The 26607-nt window shown below is 41.5% G+C and overlaps 1 protein-coding gene across 1 annotated transcript in view; it reads left to right on the top strand.

Annotated features, from left to right (window-relative positions):
* The window catches only part of LOC139265749 (connector enhancer of kinase suppressor of ras 2), a 1063014-nt gene that overhangs the window by 913753 nt on the left and 122654 nt on the right, over positions 1-26607 (top strand). The window contains exons 13-14 of the mRNA XM_070883099.1: positions 11352-11386; positions 22850-22898. Coding sequence (XP_070739200.1) covers positions 11352-11386; positions 22850-22898 — 84 coding nt within the window. The remainder of the gene's footprint in view (positions 1-11351; positions 11387-22849; positions 22899-26607) is intronic.

Here is a 26607-nt window from a genome sequence, read left to right as displayed (position 1 = left end):
TTCTTATGTAAATCTGGATGATGAAAAAAATCAAAACTTTAGATCACTTTCTACAGGCTAGACTGATCAAACTTTAGTGTGTGGGGCACCTCCTATAAACATTGATCCATTGTAACTGGCAGAACCAAGGGAAACGGAGTAAGCAGTGGCAAGTGGTGTATAAATCCGCATTGGTCGAAGCTTAACTGGGAGATATCCAGCGACGTTAAGAAAAAATTGCACATTCCTCGGCTAAACATCAAATCTGGCTTTGCTGAAATCTTCAGACTATTTGCCTGTTGTAGTGATGATACTGTCATGCGGCTTACACCAGAGACAGCTGCCAAGGCAACGTTCACTGTGGTTGATGCTGATTTCATCTTCCCCTACTTACTTGAAAATTGCTAACCACCTTGCTGTATGCAATAGCCAAAACATGCCAAACTCTGATCCCATGAAACAAGGACGTAGTGTATCATACATGGTGATCATAAGAGGAGCACAGGTTATAGTATGTGCTGTGGTGGAATACCAAGAGCATAAAGGAACATAGAAACATATAGGCTGGGAAAGACCATTGCGGCCCATCTGAATGATCCCAAGCTCTACCTCTATCTCTGCATCACTATCATTCCAGGCACTGGGGTTACCCGCAGACATTGCCAAATGTACTGCAACCTAAGGGCTGCCAGATAAATTAGACCATGTAACTCTCTGGCACTAACCACCCTGAGAGTCTGGCACTAATCCATAAACTAACCAGGAATCACAAAAGTTCCCCCTTCCACAGAAGTGGAGCTGTGCAAACTAGGAGGTGGGTCAGAACTGTGTGGCTGTACAGGAGTCTCACCAACAGGAATACCAGGCCATGACATCCTGTGCCTGGGCAATGCTCTGAGGAGCATTGGCTGAGGACAAGGGGTCGGACAGTATTTTGGGCCTGTATCAGGAATGTTTTTTGAGAAGGTTCCAGCATTTCCCTTGAAGGCCTTCACTCTTTCCAAGAGTCGAAGCCTGCCTTGACAGCACTCTTACACCCAACACATGCAGACCAGCAGTATGCAGGCCCTAACCTTAGCCATCCTACAGATGTGCTATCGGAGATTAAGGATTCAATTTCGTCATGCTTGTGGAAAAACTCATGGCCCATGTTTCTATCCAGTTGGCTACAGTGGAGGACATCTGCATCTCTGCACAGCACTTAGATATTCATTTACACTGTGCTTCATGGAGCCAGGTGATCTTTCCATGTCCTATTTCTCATCTACATGTTGCCCCTTGGTGACATCATCTAGAAACACACAGTCAGTTTCCACATGTACGCTGATGACACTCACTACCACTTCTCTCGACCCCGCCACGAAATAATTTTATCCAATTGAATATTGGGAAGACCGAAGCCATTGCCGCAAACTCCGTTCCCTAGCCACTGACTCCATCCCTCTCCCCAACTTCTGTCTCAGGCTGAACCACACTGTTCGCAACTTTGGTGTCATATTTGAAATGAGCTTTTGACCACATATCCGCAGCATAACTAAGACCGTCTATTTCCTCCTCCATCGCCCATCGCCCGTTTCCGCCCTTGCCTCAGTTCATTCACTGCTGAAGCCCTCATCCCTGCCTTTGTTGACTCCAGACTTTACTATTCCAATGCTTTCCTGGCTGGCCTCCCACATTCCACCCTACGTAAACTAGAGGTGATCCAAAACTCTGCTGCCCGTGTCCTAACTCGCACCAAGTCCCGCTCACCCATCACCCCTGTGCTCGCTGACCTACATTGGCTTCCGGTTAAGCAACATCTCAATTTCAATATTCTCATCCTTATTTTCAAGTCCCTTCATGGCCTCGCCCCTCCCTATCTCTGTAATCTCCTCCAGCCCCACAACCCCCCAAGATGTCTGCGCTCCTCCAATTCTGCCCTCTTGAGCATCCCTGATTATAATCACTCAACCATTGGTGGCCGTGCCTTCTGTTGCCTATAGGCCCCAAGCTCTGGAACTTCCTCCCTAAACCTCTCCGCCTCTCTACCTCTCTTTCCTCCTTCAAGACGCTCCTTAAAACATACCTCTTTGACCAAGTTTTGGTCTCCTGTGCTAATTTCTACTTATGCGGCTTGGTGTCAATTTTTATCTCATCATACTCCTGAGAAGCGCCTTGGGATGTTTCACTATGTTAAAGGCACTATATAACTACAAGTTGTTGTTGTTGTCCATAAGCTCCAGCATCCTCTGGTCCAAGGCATCTGTACTGATGTCTCCATCACTAGGCAACACAGAATGGTAGCAGAGAATGTGGGCCTCTGCAGTGAATCTGCCGGCCTCTTCAAAGCCTGTACTGGATGCTTTCTCGCAACCTTATGCAATGCTACCATCACAGAATGAAAAGCACTTCTGTTTGAGAAGTAAGATGTTGGTGTTGCTGGGACTAAGGGAAATTCTATGTGTGGAGCTCATCCATCCCAGCTGCTTATGTCACTTTCTTTGTCTGCAAAGAGAGTACAAGAGAAGAAATAAGCAGATAGTGCAGTAATATTGATGTAAAAAGAGCGCAGCAGCATTTGAAGGGTTTATACACCTACCTTCCTCATTTCATACACTATTGCTGGTCAAACAGATAGCTCTGGTGGGTGTTCCCCTGAGCCTTTCGCATCACCCTACGCTCTGCTAAACTCTGCTAGTCTAATGAATTCCAGAATTATATCCTCCCATAGGTGCAAGGGTTTCTCCCTGAAACAGCCGTCTTTGACACCCTGCCCTGCAACAAGCAGGCTGATGACAAGGTGATGTTTATGCACGTTACACTTTATGTTTCGTCGAATGTCTGCTGCATTGGGTAAGTGGACCATGGCCCTGAAATCCCGGTTTCTTCTTCACGTGGGTGTTCGACTAAAAATAGATGAAAAGATGCGCACTTACCTTTTGGTTGAACGCTTACCAGAGGTCCCGGACTCGAGATCTCCTCTTCTTGCGCAACAGAGCGCGTTCACATTGAGACGTCCGTCGGAGTCACGTGGGCCTGGACACCCAATCACGGTAATGTATTTTCTCATTCACAGTAATTGGAGTTTCGTAAGTCCGAAACTCCTATTACCATGAATGAGAAACACCCAAACATTACATAATTTTTTTTTTAAGTACCTCACATAAATACATTATAGAAATTAAAGTTGATAGAAATGTTATTGAAAAAAAAAGTTTGCCAATTTTTAAAAAAAGTTTTAATTATGGTTTAAAATAAACTTACCTTAGTGGACAGGGTATTTAACATTAAAATATGTTTTTTAAATTTTATTTTTATATGTTTTTGTATATTTTAAAACTCTTACACTGGTAAAAGTAGGCTATGCGTCTACTTTTATCAGGCGCAAGAGTTTTAAGGACATTTGCTGGGCAAGAGATGGGCAAATACCACAATCTTGCCCATGCGAATGTCCTTGCTGCTGAGATGCAAAGGATCTGTCAAGCAAGATGACTTGCTTCCACACTAAAAATGAGTTCTTATGTGACTGATGAGTCCTGTGCGGGACCTACAATCTCTGTGGGGTTGTTCATGAGGGTCCTGATGTTCCAGGTCACAAACTTCATTTTTAAGGATGGCAGATGCCTGTTTTATAATTCATCACAAAGTATAATAGTACTCACAGTTTAGCTGCCCTTGCCTAATTTTATCTTTGATTTTCCTCTTCCTAAAAGCACTCCATATTTGTCTGCAGTACCCATAACAACACAATTTTTCTAAGTCTGGTGACTATATAAGAAGAATGCCTGTATGTGATGTAAACCAGTGCCGGTCACAACTTTAAATTAAACGCACGGGCTTGGGTGATTTTCTTGATATCATCGAATTTCTTCTTGATCTCCTTCAGTGCTCCCTTGATTTGTGACACAGCACTTGCTCATTGTGACCCCTCTATCCATGCTCACAGTTGGCAGGTCTCGGTGGCTTGTCTAACCTGCCAACCCAAAGATTAACTGCAGGCGAGCCAGCACTTTATCCACAAGCAATTATGCTCTAGTGTCACAGATCAGGTTACTTCCTTTGTTTGATTCAGCCATAAGGCTGCTAACTCTGAAGTCTCCACTTTCCACAGCTATTTTCGTGGCTTTAAGAACAACTTGTATTTATATAGCAGCTTTAACATAGTAAAATATCCCAAGCCACTTCACAGGGGGATACACAAAAGACCAGAATTGGTGGAATGCAGAGTTCTCTGAGGGTTATAGGGCTGGAGGAGGTTACAGAGATAGGGAGAGGCGAGGCCACGGAGGAATTCGAACACGAGGATGAGAATTTTAAAATCGAGGCATTGCTCGACTGGGAGCTGACAGATGGACAGAAATCAATGACCCGAGGTTCACCCAGAATCCATTTGTGGATCCCCCCCCCTGCTTTTTTTGAGACCCTGGTTTGAAAGATTATAGGTTGAAATAATGTTTGGAATCGATTTACAAATAAAATAATGCACAGAAGCAGAAATACACTTGCAACAATTCTAAGCAGCTCAATACTTTATGTGAGAGAATTGGCCAATCAGACTCCCCAATCCCCCTGCGATTGATACCTGCAGCTTGCCAGTACTAATGAGGCCAGAGGACCAATTTCCCGTGATCCAATTTCTAGCCACAATCTCTTGTCTTACATTTTGTATCTAGCAAAGAGAGCAGTGACTGTTTTAAACTCTTAACTATTTGAGAAGACTCAAGACAAAATTCCTATTTTTAATGCATCTTTAATTCTAAACTTCAAATCAATTGATATGAGTTGAATGCATTATAGCTGTAAATAAAATGACATTGCTATTACTTCAAGTATCCCCATGAAACGTGCCAACACTTCTAACTGATCTAATGATGAGAAGGATGTGAAAGAACAGACTATAAAGCAGGGTGGGCGAGTTAATAAAGAACTAATTCTGCTCACTTTGCTTAAACTGGTTTTAGTGGAAAACACACCAAGCCTAACCTTTGTATTTGGAGGGTTTTGATCTGTGCTGTCATAAATTCCACTCAATACACGGGGTGATTTCAGTTCCTGCCTGTGGGTGTTCTATTATAAGTAAATATAAATAGAAGTTCAGCAAAAAAAAGGGCATTGAATAACCCGATTCTTTTTTCATATGCAAGGGGGGAAGTTCTCTTCTGTCAGGTTTCCAATTCTGTTAGGCACACGGATAGGAGTAAATGTTTTGATTTAGCAATTCCAGGACACAGCTTTGAGTCAGGGCAGTGCACGTCAGAAATTCAGACGCAGAGATCAAAATTCCCACTTTGCAGCCCAAATTATTTTTCATCCATTTCATTTTGCACAGAGGGAATCATCCCTTCAGTCCTCGGCATGGGCCATTATTTTCTAAAATGTGTGCACCCTGGGTATCACAGTTCAGCTGTTTACTTGTGTAAGGTATTGCACCCTGACATAACTCCAGGATATGAAAATGAAGGCAAATTAAAAATGAATCATTCATATCTAGAGCAGGTAATCAAGTGTGAGCTGCACAGCTGTGCAGAATCAGTCCATTGATGGGAAGTTTATTAACTTGCCTAATCCTGCCTCAGTCCAACTCATCCTCATACACATTTTTTAGTGTGTATGTTATCTAACTTTTGTTACAGCAGACTAAATAGGTTTAAGCTGCTTTTTTAAAAGAATTCAATTCGCAAAAAAATTTGTCGCAGCCAATATTTACGCCTCATTTTCCTTTGGGTGCGCAGTCCCTTTAACGGGCTGTGCGGCCCATTCACAATTTCGCTCCCATTTTGAAAAGTCAGTCCCGGGCTGCGCAGGACCCCCAGACAGCCGCGCAGCCAAGTGGCCGAACAGCTTCGCGGCAACGTTGGTCGCAGCATTTCTAATTGGTCACTGCGGTTATTGATTATTGCACATTCTTATCACAGGGAGCACAAAGCTAAGTGCAGGTGAAGGAGGCCATTCGGCCCATCAAATTCACCCTTCTGTAGATACCTCCAATCTCTGTCCCCCCAACCCCCATCCCATCACAATGTCTAGCTTCTCCTCAAAGAAACCAGATTTTCTTTTGCCCTAACTATCCCACCCGGAAGACCATTCCTGTTATTAATCATGAAACCAAACTGTGTTGTTTTGGTGATAGTGAGAATCATTAGCTTTGTACCATGGTACTACTGGGTTTCATATTCAGCCTCTATGGAGGGGTTGGAGACATTGTAATGAATGATTGTGGTACATCAATTAAATATATATCTATTGCAGGCTTAGGGCTGCAGTCAGATGCCAGTCAGAACACTATTGTAATGGTGTAGTGATGACACATTACCAGGTTTTATTGTCAAAATGAAATGAACCAAGGCCATGATGGGATTCTCCCCTCAGATGGGACCATGGTCTCTGTCATGTATCTTACATTATTATATATAACTGTATCCCAACATGCTATACATGACTGTAATAAGTTATGACCTGTAACCACCAGCATACCTTACCACCAGGGGTGCACTTGCGAGAGACAGGTATATAAGGACAGGTCTCAGGCAAGTGCAGCATTCCAGAGCTGTGAAATAAAAGGTGCAGGTCCAGAGTGACCTTGACTTCACTACATGCCTCGTGTGAATCTGTACTGAGGGGACAGGACTTTACAGTCTCAAAAGACATTCGTGATGATTTTATTTTAAAATTCCTTTTGTAAACACCTTCACACAAAGATCTGGAACTCTCTCCCCAGAAATGCTGTTGATGATAGGTCAATTGAAAATGTAAAAACTGAGATTGATAGCTTTTTGTTAGGAAAAGGGTATGAAAGGATATGGAACCAAGGCGACTAGGTGGATACAGATCAGCCAGGATCTAATTGGTAGAATAGACTCGAGGGGCTGAATGGCTAAATCCTGGTTTAATGTTCCTAATGCAGATTACAGATCTTAGTACGTGTGTGGTGACAATGTTGGGGGGAGGGGAGGGACACTTTACTGCAACATGTGCAGAGAAATCAAGAGGGACGGTCGGATGTATGAATATACTCCACCAAGTAAAATTGGGTGCACTCTGCCTGAGAAATGTGTCCCATTACGTGACGGCAACCAAAAATACGTGGTGAGCAGCCTTAACGCCCACTGCATTTGTGTTCCGGTTTATAAATAGATGTGGTAATAACTAATAGGCAATTAGACAAAAGCAGTTTTACCTTTTCAAGCGCTTTCATCAAGAATCTTACACACCAGTCAATGTGGATGTGTCAGGTGACTGGAATCTTTAACTCATCTGCACTGAGTATTAATCCAAAATGAGAAGTACCAACGCACCCACTGTCTGACAAATCTCCGTGAATACTCTGCCTTTCATTATTAAGGCTGTCGTATTCAATTTTTTTACCTGTACGGGGAATCCCTGAACATATTGCCACACTCTTGAAAACCTCTGCAAATATTGATACATTTCCAGGGCCTTCTAGAGATACTGACCCAATTCTGGGGACCCACTGCAGATACTGGCACACTTCAAGGAGCCCCCGCAGACACTGACACACTTCCCAGGAGACTTAGCAGATACAGACGCTTCTCAAGAGCCCCCGCAAATGCTGACACACTTCCCAGGAGTCCCTGCAGATAGCGACACAGGGAAAATGAAAATGTATTTGAATCCGAGGAAGTTACAGGGCTATGGGTAGAGATGAGGGTAGAGGGATTCGTTTTGGATTGGTGTAGCAAAGGGCCACACAGGCATGATGGGACGATTGACCTCTTTCTGAGCTGTGACCTTCCGTGGTTCGACAATCTAAGAATGGTATATTTACAGGATATTCCTGCGCGTTTCTAAAAGGAAACATCCAGCGACCTTTCTATTGATAGGGTTAGTGTAAAAATATTGAGCAGTTTTTATTCTGAAATACAGACTTTGAACGAATCACACATTTGTGCCCTAATTGGCTCTGTACTCTATTCCAGCATCATGTATTCACAAATGCAGCAATAACAATACATTATGGGGTTATTTGTTAGCAGGAAATACGTTATAAAAGCACCTAATTATAAAGAAAACTACACCAAAATCTCTTGTAGGAGAACTAATTCTTGAAGACCATTAAAATTACTCCATTGCATTCTCGGATAGCAAAGTGTCTCTCCTCAATCTTAATTTGTTTGAAATAGCATCCATTAAGATAGTGGAGTTGAATATTTATGCTAACATCTCCTGACATAATTTCAGGGACAAAGAGATGAATCTTTTCTTGTCTAGACTGTCATTTGAAAACCAGTACAAGTTTCAAGTTGAAGGTCAAAATGATATGGTTATTTATAAGGGTGTGGGCAATCCTTACAGAGCGGTACTGAGGTAGTCGTAATGTTCTATTAGTGGATCTATGCAGCAAAAAGCTGGGCTTAGCAGACAAACACAAGAGAAATCAATAAATTAAAACTCCCATTGCTTTACAGAGGAATGATAGATGGCTTTTATCTGCCTTTAACAGATAATTTGAAAATTGGGAAATTACTTTTGAAAATAATTGTGCTGAATTCATTTTTGAATTGGTACTTTATTTAGTAGTGTACAGTGTTTTAAGAATCCAGAATTTCTGTTTATTACAACTGCATAAAGAACTTTACTCACTGTTGTTTGATATATATTTAGTGCGTGATAGTTAGTTGCCCTTTCTCATTCTTTATGCTGTTATCATCATCATCATAGAAATTCCTCGTATCGAGGATGACTTGCTTCCACGCCAAAAAGGGATGAGTTCACAGGTGTTTCAATGAAGGACCTAATATTCCAGGTGCTGAACTGCATGTTGAAGGGTGGAAGATGCCTTTGCGTGGATTTTTTTAATGTAGTTAAAGCCCAAATTATAGCTTACACTAAGATATCACACACAGGTCTTAGAGCCGGTCCTGAGCTCCCAGCCGGAGAGGCCATGATCAAAGGGAGGACAGGTTGTGATAAGACTATGCTGTAGGCCCTGATCCTCCAATTCTCGGAACCCAAGAGCATGGCTCTCCACTGGGAGGGTGAGATCCTGGAAGTAGCCATTTGATTCTGTTAAGAGGAATGAGCTTCGACAGGTCAAATGGTTCTTTGCCTGTCCTTGACTTTTTCATACGTTCTTATATAATAGGTACAATGAGCACATTAATAGCCTAGAACCTGCTGTTACCGTACAAATGCTCAGTTTTTCTGTCCATTATTTTAACAGGAGGCGGTTAATCTATTTAAAATGAGTGGGTTAATGTCTCCTTTAAAATGGTGGAGAAGGAATTTTGCTACAAGCACTGGGAACCCAACTCAGTAATTTCCAGGCTCTAATCTGGAACTAGTGCATATCATAAGTACAAATATCAAATCTACCGACTAAGGACCCTTTTGTACCCAGGAGGTCACATGGCCTTTTTAAAAATGTCATCCAATTATAGTGAGGATTCAATCAGCCTGAGAAGATTGTAGCCTGTCTTGTTTTCCCCCTTTTCTCATTCACTTACTCCCTTGTGTGCAATAAATAGTGATTTCCAGACTTTATTTCTTCCTCCTCTTCTCTTCCACCTTGCAACTTTGAAAGGGACATCCCTTGTCTGTCTCCCAGAAAATATTTTTAGTCCATTCTTCCACATGTTATGGGACATACTTCTCTGTCAGTTTGTTTAGTTCAAAAAAACCTTACATTTATATAAGTTTAGTTGTACTGGTTTTAATTATCTTGTTAGCATGATTTGTGCCTGTAACTACTAGCAGTTTAGTTAGCTTTCCATTTTTTCTTGGTTGAAGGTAAATTTTTACACAGAGCCTTCCTGGATTGGACATAAGGGGCCCAAGTTTCAACTGGATTTGCTCCTATTTTTTTGGAGCAACTAGTTTTTTTTCGAGTATCCTAGAAATTGCAATTCTCCACATTTAATTTGCTCCAGTCCTAGTGAGTTAGTTTAGTTTCGTTTTAGTTCTGTTTTTTTTCAAAAGTGGGCGTGTCTAGCCACTTATGCCTGTTTTGCAAGTTTGAACTGGGAAAAGTTACTCCAAACTAAATTAGAATGGAATAAGTGTCCACTTGTGTAGAGTTAAGAAATCGGCGCAGCTAGCCAGAGATGGGGGCGGGGGGAGCGGGGGAGAAGGGAAGAGAGAGCACTAAACACTTTCACTTTTAAAAATAAAGAACCATCATCAATAATAAATGATAAATCAATCAAAAAATCAATCAATAAATAAAAAAATTAAAAATAAATTTTTTTTTAAAAATCAATCAATAAATCAATAAATAAAAAAGTAAAAGTCCCTACCTCACCTACTGCAGCACGCAGCGCCTATCCGTTCAGCCAGGGGCTAGAAATCGTTCACCCAGCAGCTCACTAAAGCACGCAGTAGCATATCTTTGGCCGTTTGGCCAGGGGCTAGGGGCGGGAAAGCGCTCACCCAGCCAATGTTTCTGTGCCATTGCGCATGCGCGCACGCTCCAATGCGCATGCGCAACGCTGCCGGCACTCACAGACACACTGGGCCCTAGCCCCGCTCCCATGCCAGCTGTGTAGACACAGCACGTTGATAGCTCTGCCCCCCGCAGCTCAAGCTGCGCTGTGCCGACTGGAATGGAGGCCCGCAGACAGTTCAGAATAGCGAGGTACTTTTTCGACGCACTTTTAATTCTAAAAAATAGACGCAAGGCTCGGAGGTGCGCCGTTCTAATGAACAGTTCACACTTGGGCCCAAGGTAAGTAAAAGTCACAAGGAGGTCAGAACAAAGACAATTTTCTTCCCAAGAAATCAGGTTAGGTAGACTCCTCCAGGAGTCAGTTTAGTCAATCAAATGAGCTGGAAATTGTACCTTTGGGTAAGTTAATTGGGAATTTATCCCTGTAAGACTGGAGAGGGAGAGCTTATAGTGTCAACAAGAAAGAATGAATGGCTCTCCTCTACATAGAGGAGACAGAGAAACTATACCAGAGAAACCAGACAACACTTCTGCATGAATGAACTGGGCATTTCTTCTAGTTCCACCCTTTCCTTCTATAACTTTCACATCTGCTGCCATGAGTCTTGTACTGAAAGGGTAAGAATCTGGAACTCTGGGTGTGGTCACAAGTTTGAAAAACAAAATCGTAGATGGGGAGACCCCCACAATCCTCCATCACATTAGCATCTGACTAAAAATAGATCAAGCCTGTTGTTAGTAGGTCTGAGCATCAGCACTGGCAGGAAGGTAAATGGAGCCTGTAGATGTGACGGAGGAGTATTTATCTTTGTTATGCTGTTTCAGCTTGCTTATCTGCAGTAAATGCTGTTCATACCTGCAGTCGTTTATGAGCTCACATTTCCGGTATGTCAGAACATATTCCCTGAATGTTTTATGATGGGAAATGGGTTTTGTTTCATTTCTGGTAAAGACTTTAATACAGCTTTTTCTCTCTCTCCTTTTGTTACAGCGAGCAGGGGATTCTATTGTTGGGGAGACAGAAAGGTAAATCTTTCCCTTCTGATATGTTTCTTGAAATATGGTTGATTGTTGAAAGTGTAAAAGAATCGTCTTGATGTGGACAGAGAGTGTATGTTAATGCAGAGATACTAAATCGAGTAAAACCTGAACATTTTAATGTTTACGTTTGCAAACTTATTTGAGGCAGGGATTATATTGCACCAGAGGCAAACTCAAGCTGGCCCCAGGAAGGGTGCCCCACCTCAGAGCTTGAGTGTGCTAATTGGTCTCCTGAGTTCTGCTGCCTTTGGGTATCCAAGACTACTTCCCATTGAAATAAAAGTGGTAACATAACCATACCCCAATAGAGGGAGGTCCAAAGTTAACACAATTGAAAAGCAAGTGTCTTCGAGCCAGGCCAGCAATCGGTCTGTAACGGTCGCACTCAGCGTTTCCTGTGTGGGGAGATGGGGAGAGTCAAGCAGGGATTTCACTCATACTTGCAATGCATCGACACCCAACCCCCACTGTTGAATATCAGGTGAGAGCAGGATGAGGCTCAACTCATGATGTCCCCCACAGTTAAATAGCCAGCAATATTGACTGCCATGTGAAGAAAGGGCACACAGGTGAGGTGCTGGAGGGCAGCTGGCACCGGTGGGAAAATAACACGTACCCACTCAAGAAAAATCCACACCTTCAGGAGAGGAAATTTGGAAAACAAATATCTGAATCAAACCATTCAGAGCAGTCAGTGGCACCATTTACATTGACACACAGAGCATGACATATCATTGCTCCCAGACATTGTTGTGTTTTCTCTTATCAGTACGTGACATCTGGCTCCCTGATCTTTTAATGTTCACCTCATTGGTCCAGTACTATAAGTTACATTGCACAATTTAAGAATCTTTAAGTCTGATGCACCATGAGTGACCAGAAGGTGCAGAGAGTGTGCGAGGCTCTGTGCTAAGTGATAAGGGACATGTTGTGTAACCTGGTGACTCTTCAAGGTGGAGTGTGGCAATGTTCAAATGGTCAATGCAGTTGGAAGTAGCTCCAATAACACAGATGCTTCATTTGTACCTAATATCACAATGACATATCCTATAGCACCTATGGCTAAGGCTGCCTGGGTGCTGTTCAGTTTACCCACCGTGACTCTACATGTTTATATGTGAATTTAAATTGTAAAATCCAAGATATTCACAATCAAAACAAAACTGAATCTAGGGACATAATTATTCAGAAAAATATATATATTTTCTGTTGTGCCATTTTAAAATGTATTTTTACAGTATTCATCTCCCTTGAAAAAAACATTTCAATTTCATATCTAAATAGTCTCATTCTACCTAGAGTAAAACTTCAAAAAATATTTTGACTTGAACCCAAAATGCAATCTCTACATTAATCATAGAATCATAGAACAATACATCACAGAAGGGAGTCCATTCAGTCCAACGAATCTGTGCCAGCCCATTCAAAGAGCAAACCAGTTAATCCTACTATCTTTCCCCATATGGGCCTGCAACTTTTTCTCCTTCAAGTATCTATCCAATTCCCTTTTGAATGCCAATATTGAATCTGTATACACCCACCCTATCAGGCAATGCATTCCAAATCCGAATCATTCATTGTGTAAAAATGTTTTTCCTCGTGGTTCTTTTGCCCTCTGGTTATTGACCATTCAGCCATTGGAAACAGCTTCTCTTTATATACTCTATTTAAACCCTTCATGATTTTATACACCTCTATCAAATCTTCTCTGCTCCAAGTAGAACAACCCCAGCTTCTCCAGTCTATCCATGTAACTGTAATCCCTCATTCCTGGTAGCATTCTAGTAAATCTCTTCTGTACCCTTGCCAAAGCCTTCACATCCTTCCTAAAGTGTGGTGCCCAGAATTAGACACAATACTCGAGCAGGGGCCAAACCAGTGGTTTATATAGGTTTAGCACAACTTCCTGGCTTTTGTACTCTATGTCTCTATTTATAAAGCCCAGTATCCCATATGCTTTTTTTAATTGCTTTCTTAACCTGTCCTGCCACCTTCAAAGATTTGTGCACAAACACCACCAGGTCTCTCTTAAACTGTCTCTCCAAATTCTTCCTGCCAAAATGTATCACCACAGACTTTTCAGTGTTGAATTTCGTCTGCTTTGTGTCACCACCATCACCCTATTAGACAAAGCATTCCAAATCCACTATCTTATCTATGTCCTATTGAAATCTATTATTATCTTCCTCACTGTTTACTACACTTGCAACTTTCGTGTCAACTGCAAATTTTAAAATTGTGCCCTGTCCTCCCAAGTCCAAGCATTAATGTATATCAAAAACAGCAGTGGTCTTAGTACTGAACTATGGGAAAGACCCCCTTGCTCCAGTTTGAAAAACAGCCATTCACCACAACTCTCGGTTTTATAACCCATAGCCAATTTTGGATCCTTGCTGCTACTGCCCCTTTTATTCCATGGGCTTCAATTTTTCTAACAAGCCTAATACGTGATATTTTATCAAATGACCTTTAAAAGTCTATATACACAACATCAACAGCACTGCCCTCATCCACCCTCTCTATTTACCCGGGCCAGATCCTTCCTCAATTTGCTGAAATTAGCACTCCTTCAGTTAAGTATTTTTATTCTAGATTGCTCCTTATCCTTCTCCATAACTAACCGAATGCTTACAATGCTATGATCACTATTCCTGAGATGCTCCCCCACTGTGACATTCTCCACTTGACCTACTTCATTCCCCAGGACTAGATCCTGAAATGCCTTCTTCCTTGTTGGACAGGAAACATACTGATCAATAAAATTCTCCTAAACACACCAGAAATTCCTCCCCTTCTCTGCCTTAACACACTCACTGCCTCATTCAACATTGGGGTAGTTAAAGTCTCTCATTATCACTACTCTGTAGTTTTTGCACCTCTCAGTAATTTCCTTACAAATCTACTCCTCTATCTCCTTCCCACTATTTGGTGGCCAATAAAATGCACAAATTAGCTTAATAGCTCCTTTTTTGTTTCTTAATTCCAACCAAATAGATTCTATCTTTGACCCCTCAAGGACATTCTCTCTTCCTAGTCCTTTAAATTAATATTTAGAATCATAGAATCACATAGCACAGAAGGAGGCCATTTGGCCCACCGTGCCTGTGCTAGCTCTTTGGTAGAGCTATGCAATTAGTCTCACTCCCCTGCTCTTCCCCATAGCCCTGTTAATTTTTTGACTTCAAGTATTTATCCAATTCTCTTTTGAATGTTACTACTGAATCTGCTTCTACCGTCCTTTCAGGCAGTGCTTTCCAGATTACAACAACTCGCTGTGCAAATGAATGTTTCCTCATGCCCCCTCTGCTTCTTTTGCCAATCACCTTAAATCTGTGTCCTTTAGTTACTGACCCTTCTACCACTGGAAGCAATTTCTCATTTTTTACTCTATCAAAACCATTCATGATTTTGAACATCTCTATCGAAAAAAAAGAAAGACTTGTATTTGTATACCTTTCACAACCTCAGGACATCACAAAATGCTTTACAGCCAATGAAGTATGTTTGAAGCGTAGTCACTGTTGTAATGCAGGAAACACAGCAGCTAATTTGCAAGCTCCCACAAACAGATAATCAGTTTAGTGATGCTCATTGAGTGATAAATATTGACCAGTACACCAGGGATAACTCCCCAGCTCTTCTTTGAAATTGTGCCAGGGGATCTTAAGCTGAGAGAGCAGACGGGGTTAACATCACATCCGAAAGACGGCACCACCGACAGTGCACCACTCCCTCAGTACTGTACTGGAATGTGAGCCTAGATTTCTGTGCACAAGTCTCTGGAGTGGAGCTTGAACCCACAAACTTCTGACACAAGGCAAGAGTGCTACCACTGAGCCACGGCTGACATTAACCTTCTCTGTTCGAAGGAGAATAACCCCAACCTCTCCAGTCTCTCCGCATAATTGAAGTCTCTCATCCCTGATACTAATCTAGTAAATCTCTTCAGCACCCTCTTTAAGGCCTTAACAACAGTCCTAAAATTTAGTGCCCAGAATTGAACACAATGCTCCAGCTGAGGACTAACCATGGTTTTATAGAAGTTTACCATAACTTCCTTGCTTTTATACTCTATTCTTCTATTCATAAAGCCAAGGATCCGATATGTTTTCTTTAACAGTTCTCTAAACTTGTCCTGCTATCTTCAAAGATGTGTGTACATACATCCCCGGGTCTCTGTTTCTGTTCCCCCTTTAAAATTGAATCATTTAGTATATATTGCCTCTCTCATTCTTCCTACTTCTCTGCATTAAATTTAATCTGCTATGTGTCTGCCCATTTCACCAGTTTCTCCATGTCCTCCTTAAGTTATTTTATATATTTCAAAGGTGAGAAGTAATACTTGCAGGGTTTAAGATGCATGGGTTAACTTAGCGGATAAATACAACTGAATTGCTTGTCATACATAATAACAGGTTAAGATGTCTAAATGCTTTGTTAAATAATCCTGGGATTTTCTTTCCTAACATGGCAATGTTCCAAGGGTGACTTCAGTATAGTGCAGCTAGTTATTTATTTAGTGATCTCTTAGTGATGTTGGCCAATCAAAACATAGAATTTAAGCCCAATTTGGCAATATTTGTGTGTTGGCCAAATCATAAATTTAGCCCTTATGTCTGGGTCTTCTTTTCAATCACATGGCACATCTTCATATCCTTCCCCCCTTCATTACTACATCCAGGTGTAATGCTGGACAAGGTTGTGAGAAATGAAAGCACTTCCAGACAGGAAGCAGAGAGTCGGGATAAACGGATCCTTTTCAGAATGGCAGGCAGTGACTAGTGGGTGCCACAGGGCTCAGTGCTGGGACCCCAGCTCTTTACAATATACATCAATGATTTGGATGAAGGAATTGAGTGTAATATCTCCAAATTTGCAGATGACACTAAATTGGGTGGTGGAGTGAGCTGTGAGGGGAACGCTAAGAGGCTGCAGGGTGACTTCGACAGGTTAGGTGAGTGGGCAAATGCATGGCAGATGCAGTATAATGTGGATAAATGTGAGGTTATCCACTTTGGGGGCAAAAACACGAAGACAGAATATTATCTGAATGGCGGCAGATTAGGAAAAGGGGAGGTGCAACGAGACCTGGGTGTCATGGTTCATCAGTCATTGAAAGTTGGCATACAGGTACAGCAGGCGGTGAAGAAGGCAAATGGTATGTTGGCCTTCATAGCTAGGGGATTTGAGTATAGAAGCGGGGAGGTCTTACTGCAGTTGTACAGGGCTTTGGTGAGGCCTCACCTGGAATATTGTGTTCAGTTTTGGTCTCCTAATCTGAGGAAAGACGTTCTTGCTATTGAGGGAGTGCAGGGAAGGTTCACCAGACTGATTCCCGGGATGGCTTACTGACAGATGAGGAGAGACTGGATCAACTGGGCCTATATACACTGGAGTTTTGAAGGATGAGAAGGGATCTCATAGAAACATATAAGATTCTGACGGGACTGGACAGGTTAGATGCAGGTAGAATGTTCCCGATGTTGTGGAAGTCCAGAACCAGGGGACACAGTCTTAGGATAAGGGGGAGGCCATTTAGGACTGAGATGAGGAGAAACTTCTTCACTCAGAGAGTTGTTAACCTGTGGAATTCCGTGCCGCAGAGTTGTTGATGCCAGTTCATTGGATATATTCAAGAGGGAGTTAGATATGGCCCTTACGGCTAAAGGGATCAAAGGGTATAGAGAGAAAGCAGGAAAGGAGTACTGAGGGAATGATCAGCCATGATCTTATTGAATGGTGGTGCAGGCTTGAAGGGCCAAATGGCCTACTCCTGCACCTATTTTCTATGTTTCTATGTCTCTATTCAAGGAAGAAAAATGGCTATTTCACTTGCGACAGAGCACAATTCATAGTTGTGTTGTCGGTCCCTCTCTTAACAACACAACTCCCATTCTCGAGTTGCTTCTTCAGAGTAAAATGTGATTTGATGGTTTTACATCCAGATAATTACACTAAACAGGTAAATTAATGCACTCCTACATCCATAAGCATATATCAAATTCATATTTGTGCACTGTTAGCTAAGCTGAAAATTGCAGCCGTCAATAGTCTGTAGCCCATCTCCAGACCTGACCCTTGGACTGCAAAAAGAAAACCTTGAATGGGATCCCTTGAAGCAAAAGACTCAAGAGGACAGGAAGGGTTTGAAACCTTTTATCCCAGTACCCTCCCACAAGCCTTTACCTGAAAACAGAAGCCACCATTGCTCTGTCTAGTCCACCAATCAGAATTTGCCAGACCACATGACTTATAATGTTAGTTTTACCAAAAGTTTCATCCACTTTCAGTGGCAAGCAAGGTGGTTTCCAAAACTAATGAGTCTTATCTTTAGACTGGCCAATGAAGTCTCTTTTCTCTCCACCTGCTGTAAGACATGTCATTTTGTACTTACAGACCTGCGAATCCCACGTGCAATTGAACACATTTGGCAACTTTCAAAGTAAAATGTAACATTTAGCCCTGATTTATATAGCCTGATATTGTGAAATATCTCAGCTGTTACTGCTTCGGAATCCACCTCTCTCCAAGTCCTTACACCAACTCCCTTCACCCATTTTGTTTCTGACAGAGAGGGTGCAGAGCAGATTTACTCGAATGGTTTCAAGGATGATGGACTTCAGTTACGTGGAGAGACTAGAGAAGCTGGGCTTAATTTTAACACCCAAGAATGGGTCGGTTGGGATCGGGTCAGATGTTTAAAAAATTTTAATCTGAAACCCGACCCCAACCCACCCACTTCCGGGTTTAACGGAGGCAGGACAAGGGGCGAGCAGCCAACCCGCTCCCAAGAGGCGGGTTGGCAATTTAAATATCTTATTGAGGTTAAAAATAAGCCCCTTGAGGACAGCTTCGGGAAGAAGGTAAGTGCTTTTACAGCACTGCTTGTGCGCCAGGTGGAGCAGGAGTGCTTTCCCCCGGCCTCCAATGGTCCGCCCCCCAGGTCAGGGATCAGATCCACCCCAGAATTGGACTACCCATCATCCCTCACCAGGTCAGAATCAGAATCAGACCTACCTGCTCTTGTGGCCTGCTCTGGAGTCCTCCCCGAACCAACTGGAAGCCAAGCCTGTCAATCAGGCTGACCTCCGGGCAGGGAACCTGTCAAGTATAAAAGATGCGCGCTTTGGAGTTAAAACTCCACAGCATGCGGGGAAACCCGGAGTCCCGTCCAAACCTGCACCCCCCGCTAATGTAACCCACCCCTGTTATTATCCAGACTGCTGAGAAGATTAATAGGAGATTTAATTGAGGTGTTCAAAATTAAGATGTCTTTGGATAGAGTAAATATGGAGAAATTGTTTCTATTGGCAGGAGGGTCGGTAACGAGAGCACACAGATTTAAGATAATTGGCAACAAAACCTGAGGTGGAGATGAAGAGAATTTTTTTAATGAAGCGAGTTATTAAGATCTGGGATGCAGATTCAAGAGTAACTTTTGAAAAGAAATTGGATATATACTTTAAAAGGAAACATTTGTGGGGCTCTGGGGAAAGAACAGGAGGAGTGGAACTAATTGACTGTGCTGGGTGATTCTGTGACAGCAATGCCAGGCACTTTGGGGAGCGGGGGCAAAATCCTGGACTGAATCTAGATGGGGTGGGGTGGCACTGCAAGGGCCCAATCAAGATTGGTGTCTTGGCCCCTTGTTCAGTGTGAATATAAAATTGGCAAGTTATCGATAAGGAACACTGTGGATATAATTTAGATCAATGGTTCCAAAAATCAAAATCCAAAGTTTTAAACAAATACAATCTTCAGGTGAATTCCACGACTTAATTTAAATATTTTAAAGAGATTCGTTTAACCTCTCCATCTGCAGTGGAATATTAATTTGTGATTCATCGCATATATGGTGAAAATCTCATAATCCAATATAATGAAAACTTGATTTATTCAATCACTTTGATCCAGTGGGCCTAATTATAAACAGACTAATTGGCGGAATGTGTTCCCAAAACACTGGCAAAAATCCCAGATTAAAAATGGAATTTGATTCACTCATTTTAAAGCAGTGTCCCTGTTTACACTGCAGTGCAATGCGCTCTGGAGACATGGTATCCTGGTCAGAGTCTCCACACAGCTGAGTTCTGTACCTCAGCCATGTCACTATGGAGAGCCTCATTATACCCACAAAAATAAATTAGACTGGAAATGCTTGCATTATGATAGGGATACTGCCATCATTACACATACTTTATTTTTTGTAAATCGATAGGCAGCTTCATGAAATTACACCTTCAGATGGAATTTCCACTTATTCCCAGAGCCTTTCCTCCGTATGGGTCTAAGGGCATGGAGTAGTGACACTGATGAGAGGGCTGAATGTGCAATGCAAACACCTGCCGCAGAGACCCGCTTGCTCAGAGCGGGTATCAGCAAACAATGAGTACATCCCCCACCATTTTCCATCCATTATGGACGGACAATCAGGGGCAGTGCTGACACTTGCCCTTGATGAGTGAGGTCTTACCCTTCCTAAGTGTAGCCCTTGTATGTCTATACATTCTTCTTGTGGCTTTAGCGTGACTCTATACCTACAGCAGATATGATTTCAAGGGTTTTAAATTCAGGCGCAATTGCATCTGACTTGAGTTTCAAACCAGTTTCCCCACAAGTTCAAAAGAAATCTCCCCTTTATATTTTACAGACTCAGAGAAATATATAATAATAGAATCTAAAGGAAACAAATTTCAGCAAAACACATTTCCAAGACCAGCCTAAAGGGAAATTGGAATAGGAGAAAGTTTATCACATTGTGATGTCAAGCAGAAAATATTTGGCTGTGATTAGGCAAAATCTGCAGTAAATAATAATGACCTGAAACAGTTCCATAGCTCTGAATTTCACCTATTTTGTGTCTATATTTTAATCAACATCTTTTCTTTACAACCAGTAGAATTCTACATGAAATTGGATATTGATTTGGTTGTTGTGCTTTTGTAATGGGTTTAGGAACTGTGGGATCTTATCAAACTGCTGAGGCAACCTTGACGGAGAGCCAACCATCTTGCAGTGTCCCTGCTGCAGCCTAATGCATCTGTTGCTACGTTTTGTGTCACAGAGCATTGATCTATGAGTGAATTATATTTATCGCATTATCACCCATTTCAGTACGTCTTCTCATGTAAGGCCAGGCTTCTTTCATTTATGGATTTTTTTCCTCATGCACACATCTATCCTGAAATGTCGACTTGGCTGACCTGTCGAGCGCTTCCAGCATTTTCTGTTTTTTTCCAGATTTCGGACATCAGCATTTTTTGTTTTTAATTTTCATCTTACATTTTTCTCTCTCTGCTGCTTTAGTGGGGCTTTTAAGCCACTTATATTAACCAAGATTCGCGCCTCTGCTAAAATACCAGAGGGAGGAATTTTAGACAATCGTGTTGAGTGTTTGTAAGGTGGTACTGTACAACATAATTTCTGGGGTAATACACGCCACTGAGGTAATACATAGCACTCCAATAAAAGATTTTATTCTACATCTGTCACTCTGCACTTTATTCTGCAGGTTGTTCTCAGGAATTAAACTACAGCTGCATCCATCCATCTTTGAAGGTAGCAGGGCAAGTTGATAATGCTGTTAAAAAAGTAAACATGATCCTGGGCTTTAAATAGGAATACAAAAGCATGAAAGATATGGTGAACTTTTAGAAATCACTGGTTAGGCCTAAGCTGGAGTACTGTGGTCCAATTCTGGGCACCACACTTTAGGAAGAATGTCAAAGCCTTGGAGAGGATGTAGAGGTGATTTACTGGAATGGTACCGGAATGAGGGACTTCAGTTATGTGGCGAGACTAGAGAAGCTTGAGGAAAGATTTCATTGAGGTGTTCAAAATTATGAATGGGTTTGATAGAGTAGATCGCGAGAAACTGTTTCCACTGGCAGAAGGGTCAGTAACCAGAGGATACAGATTTAAGATAATTGGCGAAGAAACAGGGGGAGATGAGGAGACATTTTTAATGCAGTGTGTTGTTATGGACTGCATTGCCTGAAAGGGTGGTGGAAGCTGTTGTGTACTTAAATAACTGACTAACTGAAACAGGAGTAAGATAATTAACTGTGTCCTTTATAGCAACTACCAAAATGCTGTTCCAATACCAGCATGAACCAGAATGTTTACAGCAGTGTGTGAATAGCTCCTGCAGGGTCCTAATACCTGTCTAGTATCCTGTAACAAACAAATAGAGTATGAACACAACAAAAGCAGATTCAATAGTAACTTTCAAAAGGGAATTGGATACATATTTGAAAAGGAAATATTTGCAGAGCTATGGGGAAAGAGCAGGGCAATGGAACTAATTGGAGAGCTCTTTCAACGAGCCAGCACAGATAGAATGAGCTGACATGGCCGAGGTACAAAACTCAGCTGTGTGGAGACTCGGACCAGGAAACCATGCCTCCAGAGCGCATTGCACTGCAGTGTAAACAGGGACATGAATCAAAGCTCAAAATAATTTTTGTCATGGTATTTCCACCTTATGACAAATACTTGCTCTTTATAATATTGTGATATTGTAACAGAAACATTGTGATTTCCTACCTCTTCTGAGGTTCCTCTTTTCTATTTTCATTTTCGGAAGTGTTATGGTGAATAGTGAGGGATGGTCAGCTTTTATTATATTAATCTTACAGGCTGATACAGGAGACTGTCATATCACAGCTCTGTATCATTTGAATTTGTTGATGAGATTGCTCACAAACATTTCTGAAAGGAATAGGTTTAAGTTATTAGTTTTGCTCTCTGGGTGCCAGAATTTGATACCAACTGGTTTGTATTTGCCGTGAAATCGTGAGGGGCTGCAGCTTTGAAGGACATTAATCCCGAATGTGCAAAATCCTGGCTTGAAATTAACAGTGGGAACAAACATTCCTGATTAGATCACAAATCATAAACAGAAACAGCTGGGAACACTTAGCAGGTCAGGCACGGTCTGCAGAGAAACAGAAGTCAGTCAGTCAGTGTTTCAGGTCTTAAGAACCTTGCTCAGGACTGGATCGATCACATCCTACTAAGTGAAAGGGCTTTTATTCGGAAACCCTACTGGTTCTTAACATATTAACAGTTGCCAAGTTGATGACCGAACAGATTGGCAAATTTTTGCATTCCTACTAATTTTTCATTACGGACCTACTAAAGGACGAATATGTTTGACCACATTTTTAAAAATTATTTATTTGGGTAGTTTAACTACTTGTCACACCACGATCAAATCACAACTGCCTTATTCTTTGGGTGGGGGGGGGGGGGGAAGTAACATGAGCTTACAACATGAATCATTTTCAAGAAATAAACTTGAAATAGTCGATAATACATCAAAGCACTGAAAACATCATATACAATTCAATTAACACTGCATTCCTTCAATTGAAAGTACAATGGAACAGCTCTGTGCTCACCTGAATATAATGCTCTACAAGGACACTGTTATCTGTCTTTACACAGGTATGCAAGTGCTGGCATTGACAGACAAGGCGGCACATCAATGAGAAAGGTAAGGCTTCTAAAAACTATTCTCTGCACATCATTTCTGACGGCGTAAATCACTGGAATAACATGTTATCTGTTTATTGCAACTTCTGTGCTTCCAACAGCTTATTATTGCTTACAAATAATTGACTTAGTGATAAAAATACAGCTAAAAGATTACCTTTTTCAGAATTCTGTACATTTATTTTTGCTGCTTTTTGGGCAACACTTTAGAAAGCTCCATTGCATTGCAGGGGTGCTGGATATGAGTTAATAACAACTTTATTAAATTATTTTAATCTTGTTCATAGATTAAGTAAATTCTTCAAATCTGATTTTGAGTGGCTCATTATGAGGTTAAGCATTGGTACCATTCAGCAAATGGATTCTAAATATTGGATAATTTCTTCCATGGATTGCTGTGGAACTGCTATGAGGGGTCGAGATTGTGAACCTAAGGGACCAGAGTTTACTCAATTCAGGAATATCTACATTTGGCTGTCCCCTTGCCTAAAGCTCGCAGAGAGTCAGAGTCTTTCTGAATGTTTCAGTATTGAACCATTGCCAGTGCAGGGCCACAGGGACATATTGTTCCATTGCGGGCGTGTGTGCACAGGAATGTTACATGTGCAGTGGAAGTTTCCGATTGTGGCCATTGAGCAACTGCTGCCTGCAACGAGGCTGTTTTTTTAAATAACTGGTAGTCTGTTGCAAGGCATCTGATTCCTGATGAACTAGAAAGATAACTGTTGATCCTTAAGTGATCTAGAGACACATGGATCCATTTTTTATAAGGGTTCAGTTGGGGAAGTGTAGGTGAGCTAGTCATGTTTCCAGGAGGCTGTTGGTCGCCAATTGAGAACATAGTCATATTATCCAGTGCTACAGGGGTAATGAAGTTCATATTATGGTCTTCAGGATCAGGATTAGATTTGTAGCGTCTACAACGAAGTGAAGCCAAATCACCTCCAAAAGACATTTATCCCAAATGGCTATGTTCCAGAACAAGGCCACTCGAATTGCAACCTCTGCTGATTGCTGAAGCTTCTAAGTTTTTGCTAGTTTGTAGAAAGGTCATTTAATGGAACATCAGTAAAAGGAACAGCAAACACTGATGGGATTGATCCCTGATAAGTCTGGTCTCTGGTTGGTACTAGCTATTGTGGTGAAGCTGAAATTTGTATCTCACTGTGTCAGAAACTGAGAATGCATACCCGTGGTCCACTGGTCAGGGGCTCTGAGACATCACACCACTCTATCTGTTTACCACTTTGTTGTTTGAGGCACACACTAGCAATTCACGGGATATATTTCTCTGATGGTTCATTTCTCTTTGTTTATGGGTTGGGAAGAGGCTGTTCTGAGCCGTACTGTGATATGATTGTCCCAACTGTGAACCTGATCTTTATACCAGTGTTCATTCACTGCAACACCAGGCATCGTTCTTCTACTTTGTATGTCTTTACTCTTTTTTTTTATGGTATCATTTTAACATGTTTCTTACAATTTAATAGGGTCTTCAAAATTATGCTTCACTTTCAATGAAACAGAATAAATCACATCACAAACATTAACAGAGCACTGTGCAGTTAGTGTTTCATGCTCGAGTCAGATGAGAAAACAAAAAAGACAGTGTTATTTTCAGAAGCACTTTATTTAGGAAAATAGGAACAGGATTAGGCCCTTCAGCCCCTTGAGCCAGTTCTGCCATTCAATTCAACAATGGCTAATCAGCATCTTAACTCCATTTACCAGCTATGGTTCCATAACCCTTAATACTCTTGCCTAACAAAAATCAATCAATCTCAGTTTTGAAATTTTCAATTGACCTAGACTCAACAGCATTTTGGGGGAGAGAGTTCCAGATTTCCACTAGCATTTGTTTGAAGAAGTGCTTCCTGACATCACCCCTGAACGGCCTATTTCTAAAGTTAAAGTTATGTCCCCTTGACCTCGACTTCCCAACCAAAGAAAATAGTTTTCTCTATCTACCCTATCAATTCTTTAATCATCTTAAATACCTCAATTAGAACACCCCTTAATCTTCTATATGCAAGGGAATACAAGCCTAGTCAACCTGTCCTCATAATTTAATCTCTTTGGCTTTAAGAATTTGGGGCTAGCCCGGGTATCATATGATTTCCTTCAAAACTCTTCTTTATCGAAGGAGCAAAAATAGACTTTCCTTGATCTCACTCGAGAAGCTAACAGAGTATTAATGTTTTTGCAGCAAGTCCAGATACCTTTCCACTAATGTAAGGTATCAAAAAAATCACGCCTCAGAGTCGTGGCCTCAAAATACATTTCCATTCTTGCTGTTTCAGTACCAATGATATCATGTAGGAGGGTCTTGATGGAGATGTGAGTGATCAGACAGCACTATTAAATGAGTTTGGCAACGAGATGTGAGTAAGAAATACTGGGCCAATTCTATCTTTTTTTAAGCATGAAGCCACCGATTCATTGTGGCTGTCTGTGCCTCGAGATGCTGTTTTTTATTAATCAATTTGTCTGTATGAAAGCTTGCTTTGTATCATTGTATAAACATGGTACACTGTTCCAGAAAGATGTAGGGAAAGCATTCCAACTTGTGTGGCCCATTCCACTCCATGTGGCCTTTTAATAAGTATATATATGTAAAATTCAATATGAGATTCACTAGGTAAGTTAACAATTTATTTTAAATTAATGCATTTTTTTGAATGTGTTAAGCAAAGGTAATTTCGATGGTTTGAGGTGTGAATTGGTTGAATATACTGCAAATGATACTTAAAGGGTTGACGGTGGATAGGCAATGGCAAACATTTCAAGATCACATGGATGAACTTCAGCAATTGTACATCCCTGTCTGGAGTAAAAATAAAATGGGGAAGGTGGCTCAACCATGGCTAACAAGGGAAATTAAGGTTAGTGTTAAATCCAAGGAAGAGGCATACAAATTGGCCAGAAAAAGCAGCAAACCTGAGGACTGGGAGAAGTTTAGAATTCAGCAGAGGAGGACAAAGGGTTTAATTAGGAGGGGGAAAATAGAGTACTAGAAGAAGCTTGCCAGGAACATAAAAACTGACTGCAAAAGCTTCTATAGATATTGTGAAGAGAAAAAGATTAGTGAAGACAAACGTAGGTCCCTTGCAGTCGGATTCAGGTGAATTTATAATGGGGAACAAAGAAATGGCAGACCAGTTAAACAAATACTTTGGTTCTGTCGTCACGAAGGAAGACACAAATAACTTTCCGGAAGTACTAGGGGAACGAGGGTCTAGTGAGAAGGAGGAACTGAAGGATATCCTTATTAGGCGGGAAATTGTGTTCGGGAAATTGATGGGATTGAAAGCCGATAAATCCCCGGGGCCTGATAGTCTGAATCCCAGAGTACTTAAGGAAGTGGCCCTAGAAATAGTGGATGCATTGGTGATCATTTTCCAACAGTCTAGTGACTCGGGATCAGTTACTATGGACTGGAGGATAGCTAATGTAACACCACTTTTTAAAAAGGGAGGGAGAGAGAAAGCGGGTAATTACAGACCAGTTAGCCTGACATCAGTGGTGGGGAAAATGTTGGAATCAATTATTAAGGATGAAATAGCAGCACATTTGGAAAGCAGTGACAGGATCCAAGTTAGCATGGATTTATGAAGGGGAAATCATGCTTGACAAATCTTCTGAAATTTTTTGAGGATGTAAATAGCACAGTGGACAAGGGAGAACCAGTGGATGTGGTGTATTTGGACTTT

This window comes from Pristiophorus japonicus, chromosome 6 (assembly GCF_044704955.1).
Source record: "Pristiophorus japonicus isolate sPriJap1 chromosome 6, sPriJap1.hap1, whole genome shotgun sequence".
Classification (NCBI taxonomy): domain Eukaryota; kingdom Metazoa; phylum Chordata; class Chondrichthyes; family Pristiophoridae; genus Pristiophorus; species Pristiophorus japonicus.
Note: the sequence above shows the minus strand (reverse complement) of the source record. Positions and strands in the feature narration are given on the sequence as shown.